Source organism: Denticeps clupeoides, chromosome 11 (assembly GCF_900700375.1).
Source record: "Denticeps clupeoides chromosome 11, fDenClu1.1, whole genome shotgun sequence".
In the NCBI taxonomy this organism is placed as follows: domain Eukaryota; kingdom Metazoa; phylum Chordata; class Actinopteri; order Clupeiformes; family Denticipitidae; genus Denticeps; species Denticeps clupeoides.
Genome location: NC_041717.1, coordinates 6,190,294 through 6,214,752, shown reverse-complemented (window position 1 = coordinate 6,214,752; position 24,459 = coordinate 6,190,294). Strand labels below are relative to the sequence as shown.

The window sequence follows — 24,459 nt, the reverse complement described above, 5'->3', positions numbered from 1 at the left end:
GTGTGTGTGTGTGTGAGCAAGTTCCGCAATCACAGTCTCTGCATCCTGCTGCCACGTCCGAAGAGTCGACGAGGGCAGGTGGTGTCGAGACTGACAGCCGCGCTGGCCAATCAGCGGAGGGCGCGGGGGAGGAGCTTGGCTCCCATTAGGCGGAGTTTGACAGAGACGCTGGGCTCGTGACAGCCGTTCAGAGGAGCGACTGCCGTTCAGGTGAAGGAAGCGGAGCCTGTAGTCATGTGCGGTGAGTGGCTGCGGCCTCGAAAGCGCTCCCCGTGAGCTGCGTCCTAGTCCGCGGGTTTCCTCCTCCTTCTTCTTCTTATTGTAATAAAAGCCTCGCGGTCGAGGTGAGACAGGGGAGCGTCGGTGTTAGCCGATGGGCTAACTCGCTAGCCCGTCCCTGAGTCCCAGGCTCCCTCCGACTAGCCGCTGTTTACAGGGCTTTAAACACTTGACACGCCGCGTGTGAGCGTTCGCCGTGGCTGCTTACGGAACGTCACGTGATGCCACAGCCACCACTCGAGTTAACGCGTGAAAAGAGGATTCTGTTGGGAACCTGGGCGACTGGGGAGATGATGGTGCTTTCACATTTCCTGCGCCCCGCTTCTGGTCGCATCTTTGCCGCACGGGCAGGACTCAGGACCGGTCTCTGCATCCTTTCTTCCCCGGCCTGAGGGTGATCTCGTCTTCCTGCTTCCCTGTCATTACGCAGCGCGACGTCAGACCTAATAAACACGCGTTCTGTTTCTCCGGCGGTCCCAGCTGGACCCTCAGTTTAAAGGGGTGTCGAGATTAGATTATCCTCCTCGAGGCTTTCACGCAGCCTTTTTATAGAAACCCGCTTCAAAGTGGACTTCCTTTGGGATCGTCGTTTGTCATTGTCTCTTGTGTGATGATAGCTGAAGGTCTTCTCACTTCTTCTCAATATAATCCTTACCTTACAAAGGTTGTCCTTGTTCTTCATTGACTGCTCCTCCCACGCCGTCCCTTTCCACTGCTGGAGATTTTCAAAGGGCCCTCTGTACCCCTCACATTACACATTCTGGCCCCAGGCCTCCTCTCACGTCACCTCGAGTCACCAGGATGTAGAGAAATGGACGGGTGAATAGAAGATGGACCACCGTGGCTATAGAAGACAGGCAAACGAACCGTGTCATTTACTCTGGAATACATTTTTATTTATTTTATGAGCATTTTTTAAAGTTTATGCCTCTCCCTTTCTCATTCTGTCAATATGTGGCATGCGCTAGTGTAGCACAAGGTCCCGCCTGGACCCTTATCCACCGTTCGCTCCATGCTGGTGACACACGTTGTACACAGACATCACAAAAATATCTCTGCTGCAGATATCTCGGGGCCGAGAGATCCTCCGCGAAACCAAACATGCAGATATATTATCAGCGCTTTAATTCAAGACAAGGGAACGTTCTCTTTGCAACTTAATAAGACTTGAGACATTTTCTTCCTGGGTTACTCTGTTTAAATATGTAGAGGAATTCTTTTTTTTTCTCTCTCCTGTAATGCTGTACATTGATCTTAGTCCCATTTTCTCTCAGTAATCATTTTTTATATTGTCTCCAAAGGAACAAACACACGCACATATTGTTTGATTTATGTATTTGCCTGCATCCTGTCCGCAGGAATCTTTGCATATTTGAATTACCACGTGCCTCGCACCCGCCGCGAGATCCTGGAGATCCTGATTAAAGGCCTACAGCGTCTGGAATATCGTGGCTATGACTCCGCTGGTAAGGAAATCTTTGTCTGTGGTTAGGTCAGCGCCTGCGCTTCCTGTACGTTGCAGTACAGATCCAGAATCAGCAGGACAGGCTCTACCTGTCCTAGTTTCGCTAGAATATCGGTTTGCACCCCTGATGTCGACGCCGAATGACGGCATCAAACAAAAACAGACAAACAGCAGCCAGAAGTTTAAGAGATGAGATTTAGCTCATTTCATGGGGTTGGGCGGCTCAGTGGCTCAGGCGATATGGCTATATTGATAGTAGTGATGTACTAATAATAGTATAACGATGCACGGGAATGAAGATGAAACTAAAGAGGTGACCTGAGAAGAGTTACCTGAGCTATGGCATGACCTAAATAAGGTACTGCAATTAATAAATCCCATAAGCAGCAATAAGTTCTGATCAGTCGATCATAACATTAATAGTTGTGCCTGTGATATTAGGCACTTTTTAGTGAAACGTTGCTACGAGAAACAAGCCACTATGACAGGGCCACCAGTAGGGGTCACCAGCCCTGGTTTATTGGGTTTACCTTCGCTTCACACAGCTGCTTCACCGCTCTCCTCTTGAGCTGTTGAGTCGAATCGTGTTCGGCGGAACGGGGAGATGATTGCTCATCCACTCCCCTTCTTGCCGTGGACGCCATGTTCTGTGTGACCGTATCTGGCAATGTGTTGCAGTTCAGATCGCTTCTCACAACTCTCTCTCCCGTCCTGTCTCCAGGCGTGGGCATCGATGCAGGAAACAGCAAAGACTGGGAGAGCAACGCCAAATCTATTCAGCTGATCAAACAGAGGGGCAAAGTGAAGACGCTAGATGAAGAGATCCACAGTAAGATGTCCAGCGTGTGACTGAATGTGAAATCATTGATTCTGACGTAGCAGATCAGTTTCTTTAAGCACCATCATCAAATCACGTTGTTACTATGATTAAACCAAATGTGAACATTTGGAGGATGCACTTTTTCTTTGGCAACACTTTTATTATATATTCTAGCATAGTTGTTACATAACCTCAACAGTCGAGTTATCCCCAAAAAATGACTATATGATAGTACTTATTTTTTAAATATACATGTTCTAAAATGCAAAATAACATTTACTGTGACAGTTAATGTTGTATTGTTTTTTCCCCCAATGTTCTGCCATAATTTGGAAATTAAATGGAGTTTTAAATAAGAATATATCTGAGTCTTTCTAAAAATGATGTACATATTCTTTAACTTTCCACAAAATCGACCTATTTTTCATACCAACAGAGCAGCAGGACATTGACCTGGAAGTGGAGTTCGACGTCCACCTCGGCATTGCTCACACTCGCTGGGCCACACACGGTGTCCCAAGTCCTCTCAACAGCCACCCTCAACGATCTGACAAGAACAACGGTCAGTGTGGCAGCATTAAAAATGCTCCTTCTTGCTCCTTCACTTGTAGACCAGAGTATAAAATTACGGCTCGTCTGCAGCCTTCCCCTTGCAGCCCTAATCGTTCCTTGGGGCTCTTCCACACAACGAAAGCTGGGTTCGTTTAATTTACTATAACTGCATCTAGCTAAGTGGCAAATCCTGTTTTGTGGAACACCCCCAGGTTGGGGGTAAACAAAACAATGTGTTGGAATGAAGAATATCAGGCAAAACAGCCTCTTGAATCCGGTTTGAGACGATGTCTGCCACTGTTCTACTGTTCACCAGAGGGCAGACTTGAGTGTTTTTTTTTGTTTTGTTTTTTTTGCACAAAATAGTTCTCATGAATGGAAAGTATGCCAGCGTTCTAATAATGCTGGTAGACATTGATCTGCTCTGTCCAAATGAATTACCTTACGCACACCATCACACAGTGTCTCACTTGTCCCCAGGGAATCTGCCTGGAAACTTTCATCTGACAAATAGCTACAAATATGCAACTTGAGTTATGTGTTTGTTTTAATCTGTAGAATTTATTGTGATTCATAATGGAATAATCACCAACTACAAAGACCTGAGGAAATTTCTGGTGAGTCTGCTATTGAAGAATCATGATTCTCAGCTTATACCTATGTAGATGTTTTGATCTGTATGCATTGTAACTCGTAGAGTCTGATTATAGATAGATATGTAGAGCAATATTATTATTTGTTTTTGTTCAAATATGACTCAAATCTTGGCTATATATATATATATAAGATATAATAAACTCAATAATCTAGTTTATTATATATCTCAGTCACCCTTATATCTCATTTAATATCTAAATTATAGCATGATTATTTTGCTGCTTTTTTAATAATTTAGCAAAATAAGGTCACTACAGAATTTTTTAATGCAGTGGATGTTGTCATTTTGATATTTCTATTGTAAATTAATGAAAACATAGTGAAATTATCAAATTACCTTAGTTTGCAAAATGTGAATTTCTTAAATTTGTAGAAATGATAATGAATTGGAGAATGAGCACTTGGTTTTATATTCAGTCTTTTTCATTTTGACAGTATTATGTTATTAATGTACTGATATTTTCACTGTCTCTCTTTTCAGGAGAGTAAATGTTATGAGTTTGAGTCTGAAACCGACACGGAGACAATTGCCAAACTTGTCAAGTATATGTACGACAACCGGGAGAGCGACGACATCACTTTTGCCACTCTTGTGGAGAGGGTGACTCAGCAGCTGGTAGGTGACTCTCAGTCCCCTCTGTTCACAGGGTTGATGTGAAAATGTGCTTTTCTTAATATATGTACATGTATGTGTGTGGTTTGTCAGGAGGGAGCCTTCGCATTGGTCTTCAAAAGTGTGCACTACCCAGGCGAGGCCGTAGGCACAAGGTACATCTCATTTAATCACATTGTATGACATTCTGAAGTGAATATTATACTTGATTTCCTGAAATCTTTCCATTATGTGTGTATATGAAGTCCTTAGAGAGGAATTTTCTGATGGTCTGTAAAGGTCGCTTGATGCACATGGTACAGGAGCATGAGAGAAACATAGAAGGAAAGATGAGAAAATGGAGCACATGACCGTATTCATACAAGCCTTTTTTAGATATAAGCACGGGCGTGTGTGGTGTCCATTTAGGTCTGTTTCCATTTAATCAAACCAGGGAGCTACAAGGATACCTGAACGTATTAAAAACGCAACCATATCTCTAGGTTTTTCCTCTGTACTCTTCTAGGAGAGGAGGGCCCTTGCTGATTGGAGTCCGGAGTGACCACAAGCTTTCCACGGACCACATTCCCATCCTCTATCACTCTTGTAGGTCCAGGCTCCACAACACTTTGCCCGATATTTAGAGAAGCTGCTGTAGCTGGTTTTGTAGCTGGTTTTACTGTGTTGGCCTTTTATTTTAGCTACCGTTTTTTCGTGTTGAGAGGAAATTTGGGTGAGAATGTTGTGTTCTTACTGTGCGTCCTTTGGCTGCAGCTAACAAGGATAAGAAGAGTTGCAACTCCATACCCAGGATGGACCAGGACACGTGTCTGTTCCCTGTGGATGAGAAGGCTGTGGAGTACTACTTTGCCTCTGATGCAAGGTCTGGCAAACTGACACCAATTTGCAATATGTCTTTATTATGCACACCACACATACAACAGGGTACATATTTTGGCTGCTGTGAGTAAAACTGTGATTGGGTCAGAACCGGGAGGAAGAACCATTTTTCTTCTGCCATAACAGTGCAGTGATTGAGCACACAAACCGGGTGATCTTTCTGGAGGATGATGATGTTGCTGCGGTGATGGACGGTAGGCTCTCCATACATCGAATCAAGCGCACGGCGGGAGACCACCCAGCTCGTGCCATCCAGACCCTGCAGATGGAGCTGCAGCAGATCATGAAAGGTAAGGAAGCAGGTGAAGGATGCCTGGCACTAAGATAAAGTCATTATCTTTTAGTGTTTTTTGTGCCTATAAAAATAAACAATGGTTGTAGTAATAAGCCTTTATCGGAGCAGACAGACGATAGAGAAGTTATTGCACTGTAGAAGTACAGTAAATAATATATAAAAAAAAAATTCAATCAAGGACACTTACACTTTTTTTTAAAATGTGAATTAGAAGTGGCTCATATTTTTATAACTGTGGTTTCTATAGTTTGTCCATAGTGTGTCCAAATGTACATACTCTTATGAAACGTACATACTGTTATGAAGAAAATTCGATTTACGGAGGGTATCCGGAAGATGCATGTGCCTCCAGATAACATTAGTATTAGTATTACATTTGTTCCATTCCCCGCAGCTTTTTAATAGAAACAATGGCAGGCCACTCACCGCTCATGTGACACCCATTTAAAATACACCTGGCCTCTGGGGCCTCAGTGTGTGTTAAGGTCCCCTGCAGGCTTTCCGGTGATTATCCTGTCCTGTAATTAAGCCGCTTTTTACTGGAAGCAGCAGTAAAGGCTGGCAGGCAAATGGGTAAGCATGGCACAGCTGGGGCCGCTGTTGTGATGCACAGGGGGGTGAGGATGTTTATAGGTCACTGGAGTTCTGGAAGAAGGGGAAGATTGTTCCAGTTAAGCCCCCAGGAAACTCCTCACCATCAAAGCACAACACTCAGACTCTCTGGCCCCATTTAGAACAACACATGAAGCTCTGAAGTTCACCTGATTACATAGAAAACCGAGAAGTTATGTCCAGGACCCTGTTTCAGAAAGCGGGTTCAGTGAAAAGTCAGAGTAAGTATACCCCGAGTTAATGAAAACTCTAAAAATAAAAATGTAAATGTGAAGTGATTGTCACATGTGATACACAGCAGCACAGCACACGGTGCACACAGTGAAATTTGTCCTCTGCATTAAACCCATCACCCTGAGTGAATAGTGGGCAGCCATGAAAACTGGGTTATAGTTTTCACAGTGTCAGACATGGCGTGCCCGTAGACATTAAAGCTCGAATACACTGCAGAGTGGGAGATATTGATAAGATCGGACAAGATTTGGGCCATTTTATAATTTTCTGAAGATTTTCTGTTTGTCCAGGAAAAACATGAACGTTCAATCTATAATTTGTATATTTGAATAGCATCCTCAGCCCTTATGTTGGTCATGTAACAAATCGTGGACATGCTCTCAGTTTTGCGAGAGCTTTCTCTATAATATTTGGTGACTGAACACGTGTCCAAGGCTGCTGTCTGTCAGGCAGTCAGGACTGCCTTGATTTTACCAGGTCATAGACCCACAAGATTTATCAAACATTCATTCCACATCTGTATCAGAATGTTGCGCACAACACATGTTAATATATAATCTAATATATGTTAAATTGTGAAATACACTGAACACACCTTCTTTCCCTCCATCTTCATGGTTACTCGCATAATCTGTGCTCTATTTTTCAGGGCTTTATATATCCTGGTGTGCGCACTTTGGGTTAAGGCAACTCCGTGTTGTTTGAACTAATCAATGTCAGCCTTTCAGAAACCGAATACCGAGTTTTTTAAACCCACTTTCTGAAACAGGGCCCAGGCCTGGATCTCTTTTGTCCCTTTAAAGGTTTCTCACCCTTGTTTGTGTGTGTGTGTGTGTGTGTGTGTGTATTTTCCTGGCCACTAGGGGGCAGTTATGTTTCATTTCTTTATTGTTTTTTGGACGAGTTCTTCATCGCTTATCGCCTGTTTCTTTCCTGCTTCTTAACCCAAACACTCCCGCCTCCTTTGCCCATCTTTCCTGATCCTCCATTTTAGGAATATGGTTGAAATAAACCATTTGGCTGCAACATGAGAGCTGGCAGCATGCTTTCTTTCTGGTAAACTGTTGCATCACTCTTTGTTTGTTCCCAGTCAGGGGTTTCTTGTTCAAGATGAGCCGGAGGCCATTCTTTACTCATGTCTTCATGCACATTTGGATTTTGCAGCCTCATCTGTCCACCAGTGGTTTCAGACATGAGCTCAAATCTGTGCAGTAGTGTGACGTGCAGGCTCTCAAAGGCAAAGACATTGGGGCAGTGGTGGCCTTGCGGTTATGGAAGGTTCGAATCCCGATCCGCCAAGGTGCCACTGAGGTGCCACTGAGCAAAGCACCGTCCCCACAGACTGCTCCCCGGGCGCCTGTCATGGCCGCCCACTGCTCACCAAGGGTGATAGGTTAAAAGCAGAGGACACATTTCACTGTGAGCACTGTGTGCTGTGCTGCTGTGTATCACAATGACAATCACTTCACTTTAGAGAGAAGCAAAAATGTTTTCTGATCACACTAATTAGCTGAGTACTGGTACGCATCAATGAGTACTTCTGATTTCTGTGGTGGAACAGTTCCTGGTTGAAAATGAATAAATAAATCCAGCATCCTGTGGCATATCGGTGAAACTAACCGTTTCCTTTGTTCTTTCCACTGGCCACTGTTTCAGGTAACTACAGCTCTTTCATGCAGAAGGAAATCTTCGAGCAGCCCGAGTCTGTGGTCAACACTATGAGAGGAAGGGTCAACTTCAACGACAACACAGGTAAGGTGGGAATTAGGTTGATGGCCTAAAGTAGTCTTATGCGTGTGAAACTAATCATCATCGTTTCATGGTAAATGCAAAATCTCCAAGGCAGCGGTTAAAACTGGTTGACTAATGTCTTGACTCTGGCCAATTTTGCACAGATGATCAACCAAGATTGCTCCGTTTTCTGGTTGTGTTTGCGCTGTGTCAACTGTATATAATTGGGCAATTTTTCCATTGGAAAAGTGGGCCCGCGAGACATGGGAACAGTAATCGTTTAGAGCGCGCTGACGTAAAGTAGGACTGCAGCATATGGAATTACTTCATATTCGGAGTTATGTGTACAGCGTGGAGGTGGAGAGCCCCCTTCACTTGTGAATTCCCCTTCGACTGAGATTTCTTTTGCTTTAGTACTTTAGGCGCTTAATGAGTGCCTTTATGGGCCCTTAAAGGCATTCTTTTGTATGTGTGTGTGTGCCTGCGTGTAGTAACACTAGGAGGACTGAAAGACCACATCAAAGAGATCCAGAGATGTAGGCGCCTCATCCTCATCGCCTGCGGGACCAGCTATCATGCTGGGGTTGCGGTAAGTGCCCCACTGCCCTGTGCCTTCAATAGATGCATCTGATAACTCGCCTCTGGTCAAATTTATCGTATTTCTTTGAGGCGATGCAGGGAAACTTCTTGTTTGCCAATAAGAATAGATTTGGACTTGGTTTCTTTTACCCACTGGCTTAAAAGCTTTTGCTAATACAGTAGATTGTATTTTGTTTTGTCCTTTTTGTGTGCAGACCCGGCAAGTGCTAGAAGAGCTAACTGAGCTGCCTGTGATGGTGGAGCTCGCCAGCGACTTCCTGGACAGGAACACGCCTGTGTTCAGAGATGATGTGTGCTTCTTCATCAGCCAGTCTGGTAAAACGGAACTAGTCTTACCATACGTGTGTGTGTTTGTGTGTATATTACACACACTATCAGTCGTTTTTTTTTTTACATTATGGAACTGAACTCACAAGACACAGGACTCTAAAATAACACACCTAAGGTTATTTAATAAGAAAATAAGGCAGAAAGTTGAACATTTGCGTCTCTCCAAAACAGGGAGCCTTTTCTGTAATTCCAGCAAATTGGGGGAGTGGTTGACCCAGCTAGTAAGGAAATGAACCCGTAATCAAAAGGTTGCCGGTTTGAATCCCGAAGCACCAAGGTGTGCTGAGCTGAAGTGTTTCATCACCTTAAATTAGACTTTGTTTCCAACAGTCCAGAAGGACTCATGATGGATAATAGTGATCAATGCAGCCATCAGATTAATCAAAAATCAGATTCATCAAACATACTTCACTTTCTCCTCATACAACAAATACAAATCTCCATAACAACCACAGCATAGGTGCTTCCAACTTTATGTGTGTGTGTGTGTGTGTGTGTGTGTCTATATTAGGTTTGTCTGTCTAAACAATTTGTTAAAATTCTGTCAGTAATCAGTATTAGCTTAATGGATGGTTGTTTAATACAGTATGCAATTTACAGTTATTTCATTTTTACTGAACTGCTGTAATAGTTAAAGTGAAAAATTAATTAAAAATGTATACATTATTATGTTAATACAAAGCATATATGGGGTCTAATAGAACATATGAAGTGGTGTTAATAACTGCTAGCCTCACTTTTTTTCTCTGATCAGGCGAAACTGCAGACAGCCTGATGGCCCTGAGGTACTGCAAAGAGAGGGGTGCTTTGACTGTAGGAATAACCAACACTGTGGGCAGCTCCATCTCCCGGGAAACGGACTGTGGTGTCCACATCAATGCTGGGCCTGAGATTGGTGTGGCCAGCACTAAGGTAAAGGGTTCTGAGGATGGAGGAAAAAGACACACCCAGTGCCAAAATAAAAATCCACATAGAATTAATTTCTGGTGCATTTTAATTTCTGGAATTCTAGAATTTCTGTTAAATCACTTCTGAATCATATTACAGAAGAAGCGCCTGTGATTGATTACGGCACATCATTAGTGTAGTGTTTTAAGGGTTTTTTTTTTTTTTTTCCCTCCCTGTGGCCATTTTGGGCGACTGCCTAATCACATTGCGCTTATTTTACAGCAAATGGGTTGATCAGTTGTGAAGCTCATGCCAGATCTTGACTCCATGTGGTGCACACAAATCTTGAAGCAATTGGGGCATCCATTCCATCACATGGGAAAGTGATGGAAACTGGAGCATTGCAGTACCACAGAGCTTGGCATAAAGGCTATATTACTTATATTAACTCAGCCATGTGTAGAAATGCCTTTAGCTCTTTTGAAGCACATGATACCGTATGGGAAGAGGCGCCGGTTCGGTAGCTGCATGTAGAACTCTTCAGGTGTAGGTTTTTACGCAGATGAAGTTTATTTGTCCAGGGCCAGATGAAGGTTATTTGAGGTAGTGGGTTTCATCTACAGTCCACCCTCTCTCTCTGCGGCGTGGAGATGTGACGTTCTTGTACAGGAATCTGCCTCTCCCATCGGGCTCATCTACGCAGCTGGAACTCGGATCCATCAGCGGGCCGAAGCCTGATTTTCTCATCTCCCCTTGTTAAAAACACTACATCTCCACGTGTTCGCCTGAACCCACCCTTGCTTGCGTAGCAGCAAAGGTTGCCAGATTGGCCTAGAACAGTGGTGAGTTTGGAAAGAGGCCAGGGTTGCCAAGTTGGAGATGGTCGTGTGTAGTCCAGCACATCCAGTTAAGGGTGGATCACCCGGTTTGGTATTGAAGCGGTCGAGCGTAGCCAGATTTGGACTGGAAATGGCTGATGGCAGGGTGAGGTGGAGCAGCAGAGCTGAGGGGAAAAAGCTCTGGAGATCGATGCTGGCTGCGTGCTGATGGGTGTGGGGAGCAGAGAGGCCGCAGGCCAGCAGTCCTGGAGACGCCATGTTTTACTGCCTTTTTGGCAAACTCTGCACTGCACCTCTGTGCACGCGTGTGTTCCTTTTCTTATGCACATATCTCAGTGGGGACCTGTCCTCAAATGTCCGTAAAAAAATGCAGCATTTGCAGAGACCTTCTTGGTTTTCTGTACTTTCATCAATTACAGATCAAGCAAAGTCTAAATCCTTGCTGTCAGAAAAGTAGCAGTGACTTTTCCTACTAATCTCTTAAGTTTGCTGCCAGGGACGGTCTGGATAAAGGGCTGTTGTGTGGTGAGTCTTGAACCCTGTCTGGATCTGAGGTGCACAGAAAATTCTGTTTTGTTTTTTTTTTTTCATCCCTAGTGAAACTGTAATAAGGAGAGACAAGAGAGTGTGTCTGCATAACCTTGAGTGTAGTGGAGGAATGTTTGCTTAAGTCTGTGTGTGTGTGTGTGTGTGTGTGTGTGTGTGTCTCACACAGCACTCCAGGAGGAGACTATTCAAAGTCCCAGACCCAACTGTACATTTGTTTTATCTAAACCCCCCTTCCACATGCGTGCATGTGTTTGTGTGTCTGTGGGGGATGGGGGGGTGTTTCAGGTTGAGCGAGCTCACGTCTCTCAGCTCCTGTCTCTGACTGATGACCGTAATTGTGAGAGTTCTGAGGATCTGTGGTTTCTCTCCAGCTCGGAGCACCCCCACAGAGGAGACTCGGGGGTCCACAGCCCTGTGTCAGGGTGCCCTGCACAGCCCTCTCCCCGTTACTCAGCTCTGATAAACCTCTCCAATTTCACTCCGGACCATAAAAGCTTCAGTGGAAATGGTATTTGGAGAGAAACCCCACTGAATCTCCGGGATTTTGTGTAACCACCGTTTTTAAAAGCACACTGACGTTTTGATGCTTCAGAGTTATGTGGCTCATGTCGTGTCATGAAATACATTTGTTTTGATTTCAGTACATGATCTAGTTACTATATACCATATTTTAGAGAATACTTCCTCAAATTTCTTAAGACACACAGTACCTTTTATGTGTTCGGTGTCTCTCCCCCATTTTCTGAAGTGAAGCATTATTATGTTGGTTAAATTTGTACAGTTTCCTAAAAACCAAACAGCAGTAGATATCTGTTGGCCGTGTGAAAAGCAATGGCTGTGCAAAATAAAAGCTCCCATTGTTCAGGGGAAGAGAACCCTGGAATCGGGCCTTGTTTCTGTTCTGCACATAAACTCGTTGGCCGCAATATCAGAGACACGTGTCCTTTTGTATCAGCCTCGTCTGTGTAGAGTTCAGGCCTAAAGACCAGCTAGTCCCAGGTCCACTTTTTGCGGATTTATCACAGGACTACTGATAGTTGGACGTTTTTGGGAGGCGGAGCACTGCAACAAACACTATTGAGATAACGGGACATCTCATCAACGCAAAGTGGTGTGTCGAGGATGGTCCCACATAGAAATCATTTTCTGTGTTTAGCCCATTTCAGCCCATTTCATAATTTTTAAAAAAGTCTTATTAATATAATAAGATTATTATATATTTGTTACATGTTTTTCAGCCACACATTCAGTTTTCTTTTCCACATCATTGTAAAGAAAGTGTGTCCAAAGATCGCTTCGTATTTTTCTCCCAGCCATCTGTTCGGCCATCAGAAGTATCCAGAATTCGAATTAATGCCACACTTGCGCATCGCAGAAGTGACGTCATCTGTCTGACCATATGGGAGATGCATGAAACCGAAACCGTGATTATAATAATGTGATGTAAACAAGACAGAATAATGTCTCGTCTCGTTTTCATCAAAGTTTTTGTCTTGTAAACCATATTTAGTCTCATTTTTACATGTGAACAATATTACGTGATGTGTGTTCTAGTTACCATCACATGACCAGCATTTACATCTCATCTCAACTTGAGGATATTTAGTCATACATTTTGTTGATGAAAACAACACTAGGGGTCGCCACAGTGGATCAACCAGTCTGGTTGTCCGCAGAAGGGATTTGGCAGCAGTTTTACGCTGGCTGCCCTTCCTGACCAGTCCTGTTTACCTGTACCCAGTGTCTTGGCTAATGCTTATTTATTTATTTAGAAGTATACAAAATTTACCTTTCTGATCAACTTTATCTGCTTCATAACTTATATGCATCATATATACATACTCTGTACTGAGCATTGACTACTTATTTAGTGTAGTATGTCATTTTAAACTTTTTAAAATTTAAATACGTTTTGCACATTTAATCTGTAAATATTGATTGTACACACAGGAGTGTGTTGATGCTGGTAATATATTGTAGTCACAGTTATAAAGTGTGTTTGTGTGTGTGTTTCCCTCTTTTCTAGGCTTACACCAGTCAGTTCATTGCTCTGATCATGTTTGCCTTGCTGATGTGTGACGACAGGATCTCCATGCAGGCGCGCAGGAGAGAGATCATCCAAGGCCTGAAGGTTCTGCCAGGTACATCAAAAAATCTGAATGGATTTAATAAACCTGACCTCTCGTTGGCTTTTCTGTATTGACAGGGGGACGTTGGGGAAGGGGAAGTGGGCAGACGGTGCTCAGTTCGGCCAGCTCTGGCTGTGTCTGGAACTTTCAGCTGGACCACAAGTGTCCGATGGGGCATCCACCCTCACCCACCCCCGCTCTTTTCCTTCTGTTCAGCATAATGCTTAATAAGCAGGGTCAGGAATGTTTGGCTGGGTGTCTGTTTGAATCTCTGCTCCCCAGCACTCACTCAGCTGCGTCAAACGTGGGACCCACAATGCCCCGCACACCCTGCGAACGTCTCGCTTGTGTTTTGCTTTCATTGTGTTTGGCAAGTGTTGAAAGCTGGTTGTGGTGTTTGTGTAAATTTGCTCCTTTATTGTGTCCAAACTGCTGTCTTACAAGGCAAGTGATCAGTTACACATTTTACTTTTATATATTTTACTCTCTCTCTCTGTCTCTCTCTGTCTCTGTCTCTGTGTGCGTGTGCGTACACAGACCTGATTAAGGAGGTGCTGAGCTTGGACGATGAGATCCAGAAGTTGGCCACAGAACTCTATCAGCAGAAGAGCGTGCTGATCATGGGCCGAGGATATCACTACGCCACCTGCCTGGAAGGAGCTCTGGTCAGTCGCAGGAAACCTTTACCAATAAAAACAAATATGCGTGTTAGTCATTTGCCGTAAACTGGAAGCAGCTGGTTGAACAGACCATGCTTTTGGCGAGTAAAGCGGTTCTTGTGCAGGTGTGAGGTGCTTCTTTAAGGCAACAATTCGGAGAGTCCAGTGAACTTTCTGGAAGGAGAGACTAACTGTTTATGGCTTTATTGCCAAGTAATAGCCTACTTGAACCTCTACCATCCTCCAGCTAGATATTATTCATTAATTCTACACCTAATTAATTGTACATTGTACAGGGTACAATGTTCCCCAATGAAAAGGAATGCACATGTATGCAATGGCAAAAAAATATATATATATATACACACACACACTGCTCTGTCATGGCTGCCCACTGCTCACCAAGGGTGATGGTTAAAAGCAGAGGACACATTTAGTTGTGTCACCGTGTATTGTGCTGCAGCGTTTCACAATGACAATAACTTCACTTTCACAATCAGGTTCCAGGTCTTACAAGGCATATTGAATATTAACATACACATTTTCTTTAAATATAAACTCTAAACTTGAAGCAGAAAAAATATGTGCAAACATTGCAACAATAGTCAACTAGAAAAAAATGTAGAGATGAAGTGTAGTAAAGTAAACATTGCTGTGGTTTATGTCTAGTCGATAGGAGCAGGCATTAAGACACGGAGTTAAAAAGTAATTCTTCACTTTTGAAACATCTAAATGCTCTATTTAATATGGCATTTTTATTCTTTCTGGCAACTTTCTTTTTAAATCCCTCTCTCATTTTGGTAGCCTGTCATTTCTGGATGCTTTCTGTCCGTTTCTGTCCCAGAGCGAGAGGAACTGACACTGCTCGGTTTTTCGCTTAGCGTCAGTGAGCTGTCTAACAGCAGCTGGTGACGGGAAAGCAGCCCCTCGCTTTGCCTGCCATGCCCCAGCACAGACTCTGATGTCTGATTGCCTTTTAGGGGAGCTTTGGTCACACGAAGCCTTGGTTTCAAAGGAAGGCATTTTGGAATTAGGCCTTTTTTTCAGGCTCAATTAGCCTGATCTCCAAACATCTGGATTTGATTAAAACCACTCTGCTGTATTCAGGTTTAGCCGCTGGTTCCATTTTACCCACAAAAACAGTCAGTGCATGCAGAGCAATTGAAAAACTATTCATCTACACTCAGTCATAGATAGAAGTAGAGCTCCAACTGTAGCTGCATTGGAAGATTCGTGGTAATGATTCTTCAGTGGATTAATCGGTTGACCATACCAACACAGGTCAATTTTCACAATTAAAGGTCTATTTACACCACGGTCATGGTGTAAATTTTTTTGTATATATATGTAATCAGTATATAGATATTTTACAAATATCAATATATATTGATATATATTGGTAGTAGCCTAGTGGGTAACACACTCGCCTATGAACCAGAAAACCCAGGTTCAAATCCCACTTACTACCATTGTGTCCCTGAGCAAGACACTTAACCCCAAGTTGCTTCAGGGGGGGACTGTCCCTGTAACTACTGATTGTAAGTCGCTCTGGATAAGGGCGTCTGATAAATGCTCTAAATGTAAATGTAAATGTAAATATATGGAAAGTCCTCACACCACCAAAAATATTGTGTGTGTGTCACATGTTAAACCGGCTGTGTTCCCACATGCCGACCGTGCTGTTAACGCTGCAACTGTTTCCTGGGCAACAGAAAATTAAAGAGATCACATACATGCACTCAGAGGGCATCCTCGCTGGCGAACTGAAACACGGCCCGCTCGCACTGGTGGACAAGCTGATGCCCGTCATCATGATCATCATGAGAGACCACACCTACACCAAGTGTCAAAATGCCCTGCAGCAGGTGGTAGCCAGACAGGTTAGTTCTTCTGGGATGTTCCGTATACATAGATGTCTGTCTTTTTTTCATGCCTACCATTAAGCTCTGCTAAAAACCACTACCTGGCAGTCATCTAGTTTTTTATTTCATAAGTGTCGTAATAAAATTGTTTAATTGACGAGGTATTTCCTATAAAATTTAATGACTATGCAGGTATTTACTGGGGCTGCCACATCTTTCCACTTTCCACCTTCCCGAAGGTGAAGTCTCTTCATATTACTTCTCTTTTCTCAGGGACGACCCATAGTTATCTGCGATAAGGACGACTACGAGACAATTAATAACTCAAGCCGTACCATCAAAGTGCCGCACTGCGTGGACTGTCTGCAGGGCATCCTGAGCGTCATCCCTCTGCAGCTCCTCTCCTTCCACCTCGCTGTGCTCCGAGGATTCGACGTGAGTACCACGCCACGCAGGCCTACCGTCCTTCTGGCCAAACGTATCTTTACCAGCATGGCCAGCAGTTACCGGTTTCAACTGCACATTCCAACATCGGTTTTATTATTAATTAACTATTTGAGACTGGCACTTACTTACAGAGACACTGTTTTGTTCCTAAAGTCTGATGTGTTTGGGGGGACTCATTGATGTGCATGGGGGGTGTTTCTGGTCCAATGATGCAGTATAGCTACTGCAGCAGAATTTGCTGAAACTGCATGACAAGAGTAGACGTTGTTTCCTCAGAAAGCATGGAATCAGTACCAAGAAGTCAAGCTGGCAAAAGCGCTATGATTCTTCTTGACTTGTGCGCTGTGTGTTCGCTTGACCTACCTGAAGGTCCCCTGATTCCAAGAAGTGGCCTGTTTCAACAGGATAATGTGCCTTTCTGCAGTTGCAGAGCGGTTTCAGTGTGTTGACATGGCCGCCAAATTTTGCAGCTTCAAGGATCTGTTGACAAGATCTTCATACCACTGGATTACCTTCAGAGCCCTCCAGTCCAATCTTCTGTGCTTTTTACCTGCCAAATTCATCTTTAACTAATAGTTGGAAGGAAAGAAAAAAGTAAATATTGTGGTATCAGTGTGCGAGTGTGTGTGCGTAATATATAAGCATGATGAGTGGTGTAAACGAACAGTAGTTGGAGCTGCGTTGGATCAGACGTGTAGATGCTGCTGCTGAGTCTGCTGAGAAACGTCCCAGCAGTGGAGGTGCAGGACTCTTCTTCTTCCATAGAAACGAGTCAAGCACATCTTGGCTCAGTTGAGTAAACCTCTGCAGTGTGCTGAGCAGTGTTACAAACAAAAGACAAGGACGGGCCAAACTAAAAACATCTCGCGGTGTCCACACCCGCTCAGCTTTAGTACAAAGTGGACCCATGTGGCACTTCTCCAAATCTCTGCCTTTCCAGCTTTCCTCTGTAGGGATGGGTACCCAAAACCCGGTGCTAATTAATCGACCTGGAGCTAAATTATTAATGATTATTTTGTTCATGTCATATTGGTCTTTGCCCCAGGTGTGTTGTGTGTTCTAGCAGCCTGATATGCAGACATAATTACCTAAATGATTTGGTTTTCTAAAATACAAATGTGGGATAATGATTAAAAGTAACTATAAGCAAAACGTGTGCATACATTCCTAAACTCAGTCAAAACATCGTCTAGACTGTTTTGTTCAAAACAAATCTGGTGGCTGTAAAAATGAACACATCGAGAATATGAGCTACTCAAAACTCATCTGTTTTGATTTTGCAGTTTGTTATTGATAAAGTGCTGTTTAATTCCGATCTTAATTTTAGTCAGAATACAACAAATAAGCACTTCCACAAACAGTAGTTGTACATTTTAGAGTTCCCTTAGCCTACCTGGTCCTGCAGTGGCTAGAAATGGCGGTAGGTGTGAAGAGAGCTTTGGTCATTCTGCTTCGCCGTTCAGAGAGTGGCAACTCAGACAGTCAGACCTGGAATTTGTACCCTTATGATGTCATAAGGGGAAAGGTTACCTCCCCTCTCACATGTTATGTCCACCCAGAATTTCCCACCCCTCCCATAAAAAGTAACTCCACCGACTGCCATGGCTTCCAAATTGCAGTTCCTCAGTGATTGGATGTAAAAATTAGCACTTTTTTTTTCTTGTCACGCAAGAACCAGTGGGTTCATTTAATTTTTTGGGGGATAAACACAAACACTACTTCCTGTTTGCACCAAACATTTTGGTTGGTGAATGGTATTGATTTGCATTTAAAGCAACAGACAAAAAAACGGTGCGTCCTGGGGAAATCTAATTGTGGGACTGGATGAAAGTGAATTTTGGCAAGAGACATCAGATCCATTTTTTACGGAACCACTAAGACCGCTATAAAAATTTCATGTCATGGGACCTTTAACAATGATATTCTTCTTGCGGCAGTGTCTAGCAAGTTAAGGGAGACCGTAAGACAAGACCTGGATTAGATTTTTATATTCAGAGTTGTAGGACGCTGGTCCAAAAGTGCAGGTTATTGCTGCCATAACACATTTCAGGACAGTGAAGGAGCGCAAGTTAAGATTGTTGAGTTGGACTAAGTTGCTTATTCCAAAAGAAAAAGAGCCACATTTAAGAACCCCATTTAACCTATTTGTCCTTTGTCTCTGCAGGTGGACTGCCCGAGGAACCTGGCCAAGTCGGTGACAGTGGAGTGAAGTCCCTCTGTCACAAATAATAGAGCTTCCTCTAATGCCGTCCCACTTATTCTCTCTCTCCCTCATACACACACACACACACACACACACACACACTCAGTTCTACGCACATGTGTGCACACACAGGAAGAAAAGATAAAAAAAACGACTTGAAAAAGAAAAAAGAAAAAAAACACCAAACTGACCACAACAGGCTTTTAGCTTTTTTTAGATCGATAAAATATATATAATATAATGTATACGCGACTAGCCTCTTTTAAATCCCATCAGTTTTTATCACTTTGATAATGTATACGGTAGCATCATTCCTCTTCCACTCAGCTTCAGGATCTGAAGAAAAACATGTGGCATCTGGTTTTGGCTATGATTTTGTATTTCGGTTTGCTTTTTGTTCAGGGGTGGCATGGTATAGGTGGCGGCTGCTTTTGCTGCTCTAAAATCAGGGAGTTAACTGGATGATTCGGCGGCTGTGGAACAGCGACATCAACCACCAATCTGGCCAGCAGTTACGAAACCCTTCGCGCATCCACAGACACACGAAGAAACTTTTCCAATCGTTGTTGCTGCTCTTATGTCTGCTGCTTCAGTGTGGCAGTTGATGTTGTAAAATGAAATATTTATTAGGCAGCTAGAAGAGAGCTAATAAAAGGGTCTGAATGCATTCCAAGCCGTTATGTGATCCTGGAAGTACGGTTGCCCACGCTGTGTAGCAATTGTCACTTATTGACCTCTATTTAAAAAAAAAAAAAAAAAAAAAAAAGGTACTTTTTCCACGTGTATTTAGCACATACGTCTGGTGCTAAGCGAGGAGCTTGTGGTTTAGATGAATACAAGGAACAGATAATTCATAAAAGTTGTCCTTCCTCGGTATCTTAAAGATGAGAAGCTAAGCACCCTTTATATTGGTGTGTACATTTTTCTTTAAACCAGAACAGAAGCATAAAGGGTAGGAGCCCTGGTGAGTGAGTGATATGCGATTTCATGATTAATCATGTTTCTATGAATTCATTACTGCTGTTGATGGTCGTCATCATGGTTTTAAGCGAAGAGCACCGGTGCTCACCTGAAGCCAGACGATCCCGCAGGAACTAGAAATATCAAATTTAACTGTGCGTTCCCCAGCGGATCATGCGAGAGCCAGTTCTGAAAGCGACAGCAATCTTCAGTCAAGAGGCTTCTCTGGTTTGACGCGACGCGTCTTTGGTCATTTGGAGCCAGCGGCTCTGGTGCCTAATTCTTAGCGGTTGCTTTAAACAACTCTTGAAACAGGGGCTGTTACACAAACTTTGTTTTACATGTATTGCTTAGAGTTTCCCCTCCTTTTATTCTTTGCCTTGTTACACAAAATGGGATATAAAGTTTACAATAGAACTGGTAAAAAACAAAAAAAAGTACGTTACTGACGTTATTGAATACCAAGCCTGCCCACACCATGCCACCCTACACATTTGGATTGTTTATTCTGGGACCACCATGGCTTTACTTTTGTATTCTTTTATGTTGGATGTGGACTCTTTTGTTCTTTTTTTACTATTATTTGTTAATTGTTTGCCTTTATTGCTGTTATTTACAGAAATGTGACCTCAGTTCTCTAGTTGCCCCTTATGAAATTGTGTAAAAGGGAAGAACCTCACCAACCTGTTCCTGTATTTCACACCAAAGGTGTGACGTCCAGATGGGTTCTGTGTGAAGGTGCGTGGAAGATTCCATCCCTCCATTTCTCAGCAGACGTCACGTAGTAATGATCCTGCAAGCTCGGATCTCGAGCTTGAACCCCGACATTTGTTACTCTTTTCTGTGTGTGAATGTGTGTGTTACACCCGGCGTTGCGCCTGCACACCTCCGAAAACATGCGACCTTATAGCTGCAGGATTAGAAGATTCGGTCATGAAGCACCTACCAGGAGAAAAGTGCCCTTGTTCAGTTTCTGGTCTTAAATGCATTTGAATCGGAGAGCCGTGCTAGTTTTTAAAACCATGTAACCCCCTTTACACCAGAGCAGACCAGCTTCACTTCTGGAACTCCATTTCAGGATCTTTTTACTTTTGGCAAGGCTCTTAATTACCGGATTCAAATCTCTTCATTGTTGAGTAAACTTTATACACATTTCTGGGGCCCAGAATGCTTGCAAGGTCTCCTGGACTGAATTTATTCCCTTTCGTGATCACCGGTGTGTGGCGTGGGGAGGTGATCTGTTTGTGATTTACGACTGATGCAATAAAATAAAGCTCTTCTGCTCACTTGTACCATGCAGTGAAGTTTTGGGCGACAGAACTTTTGCACTCTATTGATCCTGTTTATACAAAAACATGGCCGTATATATTATATTGTTTATTTCTGATTAAGGCATTTCAAGTCTTAAAAACAATTTACAAATTAAATATTTAAAGCCTCTGGGGGCAGATCAGGTCAATGAAAATTAAATGTAATACATAAAATAATAAAAAGCTTTTTTTTTTATATTTAAAATAAAAAAATTCTACATAAAAAAAACAAAAAACATAAAATACAAACATTTCCTTAAGCAAGAGCAAAGACCCTACATGAAAGAGAGTCCTCCTTGGGTCCGTGGGGGGTGCTGTGTCCCGGTCTCACGTAACCTTGCAAAGCCCAGAGCGTGAGGATGACCGTCCTGATGCAGCTGTATAGAACCCAGATGAAGACGAGGCCCGGCTTCACGCAGCCACTCAGGGCCAAGACCAGCCCAACTGTCGACCGGCAGCAACGCCGGAGGGCAGCAATGATGGCGAACAACGACTGTCCCATTTTGGCCAGATGGTGCTGAACCTTGAATAAAGATGGCCGCCTGTACCGGACCAATGGCTTGTTGGTAGAAGCCTGGGAGGTGATTGCCAGAACTTTTGGATTCGACGGCTCTGGACAAGAACTTGGTACATTAGCAGCAGACACCATAAACCGCACCCAGTGGTTCGCCTCCAGCACGGCGGAGAGAAAGTGGAGCGTGGCGTTGCTGATGGCCGTCGAAACCTCCTGGACGTCAGAACAGCACTTGCACGTCGCCAGCATGGCCTCCAGAGTAGACGTGGAAAAATTGCTGAGCGCAACCACAGCGGCGCGGCCAAGGCGAGAAGGTTCATTTGACGAAGCCAGGGCCTCAAGACCGGAGCTTCTCACTGCAACCACCGCCGTGGCTTCAGCTGGAGGGCCGCAAGTTTTGACCCTCGTGCTAGAGAGCCGGTATACCACCCAAAGAACTGCTCTGACCGTCTGGAACCTTGAAACCAGGTCAAGAAGTATAGACACGGACTTCGTCCCGCAGAGTAAAGACAGCATGGTGGACATATTGCTGCGTCTACGTCCAAGGAGGTCTGCTGCGCGCTTGCCAGAAAGAAGCTTCGGGTAAAACCTTAACGTTCCCGCAGCCCAATTTCCTCTCATTTATAATGTGCCATTGACCTTTTCTCGCAACGGGGTCCCGCCTTCTTGCAACTGATCAGCCAATAGGAACCGGCATTGGCAGCAGGACCCGATTGTTCTTGAAGACTTGTAACGGAGAACAGGTGAGAGTCTGAGATACAGGCAATTTGCCGTGGCGTTATGCAGCATACGCTCCTGAAGCAGCATTTAATCCATAATCTGTTTGTAAGAAGAGGTCCATATTAAAAAAAAGAAGAAGAAACAGGAGCCAGAGACAAAAAAAACTGAACTTAATTTCAAACAGGCTGTTCATCACCTGATCGAAGGTTAAAGGCCACAGCCTTTAAAATGCTGAATCTGCAAAAAAATCCGGCTTTCTGTCAGGCTTTCATACTGTCGTGACCTCCTGATGGCAGAGGCGTCTTTGAACATTGCAGGATTGATGAGCTGCTCGAGCAAGACCTCTCGCTGCCAGGGTTGGACAGTCTCTTTACATTTCTCAGAAGATCCTCAGTGCAATGGGACAGAAATGTGAAGTGGTAGAAGCCCCAAAAATGAGCTGAGGGATCCGACAGGCCTTCAGTGAAGACATAGGCCAGTCCTGGACCCAAAATGAGGTCCTTACTGAAGCTGACCACAGACAAATAACCGCAAGACGGCATCTGTAAAAGAAGGGCTTTAAAGAGCAAAATGTGACTTCAAAGGCCACGTCTCCAAAAAAAAAAAAAAAGAGGAAGCTGGACGGTCCTGACATTTCCGACGTTTTTGGCATGATGAGGAGATCCCACCAGAGATGTGTTCTAGACGGCACGGTGAAGCAGGCTGAGGGGGGTTCTCCTTCGATGGAAATATGGCGCTGCTGATGAACAGCCTGTTTGAGTTTAAATGCAGTCTTTTAATAAATTCCATACTACTCTGTTTTTTTTTGTTTTTTTTTGTCTCCTGCTCTGGTCTCTTCTTCTCGCTGCATTTTGAGCTTCTCCTTCCAACCTGCTTGCGACTTTGTTCAGGAGTGTGTGCTGTGCTGTGGTGGAGCCCGGCTGTCTGGTCGCTGGGCGTTTTCATCGGAGCTGCATGGTCGACTTTTAATGCCAATGTAGCACAGTTTCAAACGACAAGATTTATATAAGACTTTTTTTTTTGATGTTCTAAAGCTAGGCAACGCAACGTTTTACCAACAAAACGGGACTTCGTTAGTCTAAACCCGTCCCTCATTTTTTTGTGGATCATTTTCTCATTAGGAATTTACAGGCCAGTTTGAAACTGGATTCATCTGCGTTCTTAATCCCTGATGGCTAGTTCTTCTTTCAGTATGTGTGCAAAAAAACAAATACGCAAGAAGGGGCTATAAATCAGGGTTTCTGACAGGGGGCCAAAGGAAAAATGGCTTCTGTGTTTTCTGAAACGGATACAGGGCGGAAAGCGAGATAACAAGTCTTCACCCAGTCAGCACTTTATTCTTCGTGAGCTTTAAGTTTCCAGCGGGGAGGAGATGTGAGATGCACGTTGGTGCAGGTGCAAAGACTTTTGCAAATGGTGAGGAGTACTGGCTGCCCCCGTGGAAAGGTCTGAAAAATCTTTTCTCTTTCTCTCGCTCTCTCCGTATTCTCCTTTTCCAAAGAACACAGGCGTTTCACTTGCGGTGAAAATGGAGACGTGAGGTCTGGGAGTATTGCCTTGACTTTTAAATGTTGTTGTTTTTTTTTTGTTTTTTAGATGAACGGAGCCGTTTGATGACCTGTCAGTTGCTGCATGGTGTTCATAGTGTCCCTCCACCAGAGCACCCAGTCACCACTGCCATCCACGTTCTCGCAGCCAGACTGGGACCAATATTGGTCTATTGGCAACTTGACCCAGCTAAATGAAGTGATTGTCATTGTGAAACACTGTAGCACGGCACACGGTGACAAAGGAAATGTGTCCTCTGCTTTTAACCATCACCTTGGAGCAGTGGGACAGCCATGACAGGCGCCTGGGGAGCAGTGTGTGGGGACGGTGCTTTGCTCAGTGGCACCTTGGTGGTTCGGGGCTTATGGGTCCACTTCTTTACCCACTAGGCCACCACTGCCCCTGTCAAGGCTACATCAGACAGTGTGCTGCGGTGATGGCATACCTTTTAAATACAATATGGCAGTTTTACTCAATAAGCGAGTAAGAAAATTTAAGAAATCATGAGAGAAACACGCCATGGCATCTTAAACAAGATGGATTGGCTGGTTGGGCATGGTACGTTTTCCACCTGCGTTATGCAGTTTTTTTTTCAGCACGGTGTACCTCCATTTCTCAGCAGTACAATTGAAAATCCTAGAACGTTTGTTTAAATTTCTGTGGGGAACTGATTCACACAAATCTTGATTCTAACATCAAATGACTTTCTCCTCAAGCCTATTAAATGATGGTTGAAAAAACCCAGATGTCTTCTGAGATGTGAA

The 24,459-nt window shown here is 43.8% G+C and overlaps 1 protein-coding gene across 1 annotated transcript; it reads left to right on the top strand.

Annotated features, from left to right (window-relative positions):
* Positions 1-92: 92 nt before the first annotated feature.
* On the top strand, positions 93-19,430 carry gfpt1 (glutamine--fructose-6-phosphate transaminase 1). Its single transcript, XM_028996286.1, has 19 exons — positions 93-241; positions 1,638-1,745; positions 2,466-2,573; positions 3,001-3,126; positions 3,675-3,733; positions 4,255-4,389; positions 4,480-4,541; positions 4,892-4,971; positions 5,140-5,248; positions 5,392-5,555; positions 8,063-8,158; positions 8,629-8,726; positions 8,932-9,052; positions 9,822-9,979; positions 13,370-13,484; positions 14,010-14,137; positions 15,844-16,011; positions 16,267-16,428; positions 18,605-19,430. The coding sequence occupies exons 1-19, from the start codon at positions 235-237 to the stop codon at positions 18,647-18,649; spliced, it is 2,049 nt and encodes a 682-aa protein (XP_028852119.1). The 5' UTR covers positions 93-234; the 3' UTR covers positions 18,650-19,430.
* Positions 19,431-24,459: the final 5,029 nt, after the last annotated feature.